At 40.8% G+C, this 6,040-nt stretch overlaps 1 protein-coding gene across 2 annotated transcripts in view; it reads right to left on the bottom strand.

The window, feature by feature from the left end:
• Positions 1-1,129: 1,129 nt before the first annotated feature.
• PRPF4 (pre-mRNA processing factor 4) overlaps positions 1,130-6,040 on the bottom strand; it is a 26,727-nt gene continuing 21,816 nt past the window's right edge. For both annotated transcript variants that reach the window (XM_006771201.2, XM_006771200.2), the window contains exons 11-14: positions 4,808-4,930; positions 4,589-4,696; positions 4,378-4,496; positions 1,130-3,873 (exon numbers count right to left, since the gene is read on the bottom strand). In XM_006771201.2, coding sequence (XP_006771264.1) covers positions 3,680-3,873; positions 4,378-4,496; positions 4,589-4,696; positions 4,808-4,930 — 544 coding nt within the window. In that variant the 3' untranslated portion in view covers positions 1,130-3,679. The remainder of the gene's footprint in view (positions 3,874-4,377; positions 4,497-4,588; positions 4,697-4,807; positions 4,931-6,040) is intronic.

The raw sequence follows: 6,040 nt of genomic DNA, 5'->3' as shown, positions 1-6,040 counted from the left end.
ATTTCAAATCTTCATATCAATTTAGGTTAACTTAAACCAGCGGTTCTCAACCTGTGGGTTGCAACCCCTCTGGGGGTCGAACGACCCTCTCACAGGGGTCGCCTAAGACCATCCTGCATATCAGATATTTATATTACGATTCATAACAGTAGCAAAATTACAGTTATGAAGTAGCAACGAAAATAATTTTATGGTTGGGGGTCATCACAACATGAGGAACTGTATTAAAGGGTCGCGGCATTAGGAAGGTTGAGAACCACTGCTGTAGACTGATTGAATTAGCTTTTAAGCCCTCAGACAATCACCCTCAGCTGTGGCGAGGTTGTCCAGTAGGGTAGGACAACTGTCTTCCCTGCAGACAAAAACTGCCTGCAGAGCAAAGGTCTGACTGAGAAAGATGGCCTCCTCAGTGTGAGGAAACCGAGGTGTCTGCCTTCTGAGCACTAACTTTAGGATGATTTTTTTTGTAATTTAGTTGAAATTCCAGTTTGGTCCTGGCACCTTGTCTGTGTAGCATCCACTCACTCTGTGGCCATTTTTAATCTCCCTTCTTTTTGACATTCTGAGAACAGCACGCTGGTAAGGGATTATGCTCAATTGCACCAGGGCTGCTGCTTGACTACACATTGCCGCTTCTGCAGTGTCTAAAACCTGATTTCTGCTTCCCTAGTTTTTATATTGCCTGGTGGCCCATGGCTCTAAAACAACTTCAAAGTGGTTAAAACACCATCACAATTATGAAAAGATAACATTTTGAAATTTTTTTAAAAATTTGTAAAATAAGCTTTCAGAGGCCTGAAATTGAGTTGGTTTAACTTTTTTTTTCCTTCAATATATTCCATTGATTTTCTACAGAGAGGAAGGGAGAGAGAGAGAGAGAGTCAGAAACATCGATGAAAGAGAAACATCGACCAGCTGCCTCCTGCACATCTCCCACTGGGATGTGCCTGCAACCCAGGTACATGCCCCTGACCGGAATCAATCCCGGGACCCTCTAGTCCGCAGGTGGACGCTCCATCCACTGAGCCAAACCAGTTTTGGTGAGTTTAACATTTTTGAGTTTAATGGAATTAGCTTCTACAAATTCTTGGGGTCTTAACGTACAAGATATTACAAAATAGCCAAGACATATATTTCACATTTAATAAAACCAAACAGTCTTAAGATGTGAAGAAAAAGTGGGGTAAAAAATTCTCCATTACAAAATTGGAAAGTCACCAATGTATCCTGCCAGGGGACTGGTACTTACCTCTCCATTTGTGTCATCAAAGATAATTACACCGAAGCTGGGACGCAAGCTCTCCCCACTGACTTCTTTACACATCCTTGCTCCTTAACCTTGTGGCAGCCAATGAGCTCAGCATGTCCTCATGAGCCAAGAGGAACAGGAGAGGAGCTGGGGGAAGTTCAGGAAGGAACACTTGCCTCTGCACTACAGCCTACTGCTCTAAAGTTAGTAAACTTCATCCCCATTCATAGGTCAAACTAAGGCTCCACGAGTTTAGCTACCTTGTTCAAGGTTACCCAGCCAGTAAATTGTGGAGGACTTTCCAAGTAAGAATTATACTCTTGAAGTGCAATAAGACATTGGTTTACATTTTTGGGGAGACAGGGAAACATTACAGTGTCTCCTATTCTCACACTTAGTTCTAACCTTGAGGCAATGCCATCCTCCTAGGGGGCCTCTGTTAATGTCTGGGACTATCTTTGATGTACCAATAAAGTGGTGGGTTGTCCTTCTGGTTTTTAGTACTCTACAGGTCAGACATGCTACAATGCTTCAGATAGTTCTGCACAACAAAATACCATCAATCTCAAAATGCAGTTTCCTGTTGGATAACACCATAGGCTCCTCATAGTTTCAAGAGGTAGAAGTGGTGAAAGTGTTAACTCTCTCTGGCATGAAGTCAGAGGAAGAGACACAGTGACTTGTCAAAGGGCAGTATAAAAGGTGGAGTGATTAAAGCTACGCACAAGTCATGCTGGCTGGGCTGGTCTTTGGCCAGTGTTGCCAACATAGTCAATACAACCCTATGAAATCTCTTCATAAGGCCATACTGAGACAGAGCACGATCCACCACTTACAAGTGGGTAACCTTGAGCAAGTCACTTAACTTCTTTGAGCTTTGTTTGTAAAAAGAAAACTAAGATTTTGAGGATTAAATGAGATGTCCGAATGTGCCTGGTGCAATGTCTAGCCAGAGAGTATCTTGTTAAGTGGTGGCTATATTTATCTCACCATTATCATAAAATGCCACACTCGGTTTATGTTCCTCAGCTAACCCCTTTCTTACAGTATTTCCAGTGAAGAAATATGTATTCCACAAGACACTTGTTTTGCCGAAGAGTTAGATAGAATGTTTTCACTCAGTTGCCACCTCTAAATCCCTTGGACTCCCCACTCCCAAAGACAAGGTTAATGGGATAGAATTTAAACTTGAAAAAACTCAATTTTAACACATTATACCCAAATTACACGCTAATACACTAATGTTCATTAGTTTACACATACTACAAAGGTAGTATTGAAAATAATTTTTTTCATGACCAACTATGGAGGAAATAGTGTCCCTTTATACTTAAACAATAGTGTAGTACCCAACAGAGAGCAGGGTTGAGAACTCAGAAGCTTAACAAGTACACAGGATATGCAACAATTTGGTTATAACTGAAACCAGATTAAATAAATATTAACAGTGCTTACTAAGGGAACGGAAATTGGAATAACCATATTTGAGATCACATGTCATATCTCAACCCAAAAAACAGGGACTTTGATGACCAAAGGCTGAGCTTCAGAAAAGACTTAACTATGCAAAATATTATTTGAAGTATAGCTTTCATAACAGGATTTTACTCTATAGCAAATATGTAATAAAAAAAAGTCACAGTTGATGTTTAATAATACCCTTTAGGGATTTTTTCCAGAGTTACCTTGACATGAAGGGTATATCCTCTAAATAACCAATAAAAAGGAGATTGCACAATAGAGACATCATGTTAGCTTTCTAAAAATTTCATTGAATCTTGACACAATGGTGTAGTTTTGGGGTAACACGAAGGATGCCAACATCAAAGAAAAATGGAAGACACTTTCCAACGAGGCAAATGTTCAGTTCTGAGCTTCCTGAAGCTCCCTGATGCAGGTACATTCCAAGTGAAGTCAACAGGAAGAGGTAAAATCTTTACTGCATAACTCTGAGCATCGTTGTGGGTCTTCCTCTTTTCTCAGGGCAGAAGAAAGGTTGTTGCCCTGTCAGGCGTTAACCAGTGTGTGGTGAGATGTGCCTCTTGACCCGAGGGCTCCTAGACTGCAGTCCAGCTACCTTGCTCTCTGGGCCACATGTAGCCCTGAAGCATGTACCATGTAATAGAAAGCCAAGTTTCTAGAATTAAAAATGGAGCTAGCCACAATCCTGAGTGCTATGAGGAAGGCAACAGGGTATTCAAACAAAAGATTAATAAAAACAATTGTCTACATAGTTACTGGCAGGGCTTGAAGATGACATTAAAATTCAAGCATGAGAGGGGTTCACCAGCACCCAGGAACTGGGCTGTCTGCATGGAGCAGGGGCTGACATAGAATCCAATCTACTGAGGTAACTGGCAACAAACATGATACAACAAAATGGCTCTTCAGGGAGAGCTTGAGGTTCGAGTCCTTTTTCTAGGGTCGTGCCTATTCAGCCATCCAGAGCTTGAAGGTCCTGTCATATGAGCAAGTGGCGATAAGCTGCCCATCAGAAGAAATGTCTAGGCCCATCACTTTGCCTTCGTGGCCAGCCAAAGTCTTCAGCGGGGACCAGCCTGGATGGGTCCAGATCTTGGCTGTGTTATCATAGGCACCAGTGAGCAAGAAATTCCCGTGGATAGCTGCAAGAGAAAAGCAGAGTTGCTTAAGGAATTTAAGTATTCAAAAGAGCTTAAAAAAGCACAAAATTCTTCCAGAACATACTATTTCAAAAAAGAAGGTATTTCTACATTCAGAAAAACCCAACACAGATCTATATTCCTAACAGGTCTTCAGGAAAAAGGGACAACTGCAGGGAAAATTAAGGAAACAAATCATACTATTAAGGCTTTTTGGCTTTTTCAACAACCTGTTCAGAATAATATTAAGGATTTGGTGCTTATGATTTCCATGGAGAAAAAGATGCAGCAAAGCACTCACAAAGTCTTTTTTACTTCCTAGCAACAAGCATGCTGTGCCACAGTTCTGTCTGAAGGGAGGGTAGAGGGAAGGAAACTATAATCTGCTTCTCTGACAGAGTCCAAATTCTCTCCTGTTCCACCTACAAGTTAAGCTACAGCCTGGCCTGCATTCCATGAAAGTGCAATCTGTCTTCCTCATTATTCTAAAACAGGAGGAAAGCTTACGCTCAAATTTGACACCAGTCACTAAGTTCTGATGGGCGGGGATGGTATAGATGCAGCGCCGTTGTCGAAGGTCCCATACTTTGCAGGTATTGTCACCACTGCCGGTTGCAATGTGGTAGCTGTGGGTCAGATGGTAGTATCAAGTTAGAAACAAAGAGTACTTCCTGACCAAGAACCCTCTCCACCCCATCATTCAATGAGCTTATTTTACCCATTGGGGGAGAAATTTATTCCATAGATTTCCTTCAGGTGCCCTTCTAGGAACATGATACAACGTCCTGTACGCAGGTCCCAAACTCGACCAAATGCATCCAGTCCCCTGATAAAATAATTTACAAATGAACATTTTTAATCCAGTTCTCTGTGGAAGCAGCTACACATAAGAGGTGAGACTGCTGAGCTGCCCCTGGCAATGTGGAAAAAGCCTTACCCAGTGCCAGCCAAAGAGCCATCTTGATGGAAGGCAATGTCATACACACCCATGCTGTGGCCTTCCTGATGCAGGATCTCCTCTTGAGCTTCCAAATCCCATAAGCGCCATGAGCGGTCATAGCTAAGAAACACAAATTTTCAGCCAGCATATATTTATTCAGTTTCTATAATGTGCAAGGTATTATTATTAGTTATAGCTTCAGTTATGCTTCTGCAACTACTTAGAAAACAAGTTATTTTCTGGCATAAGCAATCTATAATAAAAGCATAATATGCTAATTAAACCAGACATCCTTCCAGACAAAGCCATGGGGGGGGAGGGTCTGAGGCAGAGGTGGCAGAGATACCTGGCCATGGCAGCAGGTGGGGACCAAAGCAGAGGCGGCCGGTGCGACAGCGGGGCCAAGGCCCTTGCACGAATTTCATGCATCGGGCCTCTAGTGTCTCAATAACTAAGCACATCTGTCTTGGGTGCTAACTGGAAAAACCATGACTTCCGATAAACCTATTTTAAGAACAGAATCCCCTAAGAATGGCCCAGCAAAGACTCTGTTGCCTTCTTTCTTCCCCAATTCCACTTTTATGTTCTTTCATTCATCAAGCGTTGATATATTTACTGGGCCCTAAATTCATGTTGGGGATACAAAAATCAATCATAGACAAATCAATGGAGTAGAAAAGAAAGAGAAGAAACAGACCCACTCATATATGGTCAAATGATTTTCAATGAGGGTGTCAAGCAATTTCAACAGGGAAAGGAAAGTGGTAGAACTGTCTATGTACGTGGAAATAAAGATAGGAAAGAAAAAGTCAAACATTTTAAAAAAGGAATAAAGCATCTGAAAACTACACAAAAGAGAATATACAAATGGTAGTAAGCATATATAACAAAGTACTCAACACTAATAGTCATTAACACTAGAAAGACTGAAATTTAGTATATACCTATATTGCCCAAAAGCCGTCAAAATAGACTGCATTGTGAAAGAATAACTAATGTGTAAAGAAATATGTTTAAAATTAATTTTTAATATTTTTTATATTATTTACAGTTATATAACAAGTTATTCGACATTTCTTTCATGAATTTAGGGTGCAAAAGAAATAAAATAAACAACTTACTAGAACAAGTATCACTGCATAAAGATTCGAATAACAAGTACTAGTTTACCTTATTGAGCAACTGCAACTTATCAAGTATCAACAGTTTATCATGTACTTGTATGTTATC

Source organism: Myotis davidii, unplaced genomic scaffold (genome assembly GCF_000327345.1).
Source record: "Myotis davidii unplaced genomic scaffold, ASM32734v1 scaffold64, whole genome shotgun sequence".
Lineage (NCBI taxonomy): Eukaryota > Metazoa > Chordata > Mammalia > Chiroptera > Vespertilionidae > Myotis > Myotis davidii.
Note: the sequence above shows the minus strand (reverse complement) of the source record. Positions and strands in the feature narration are given on the sequence as shown.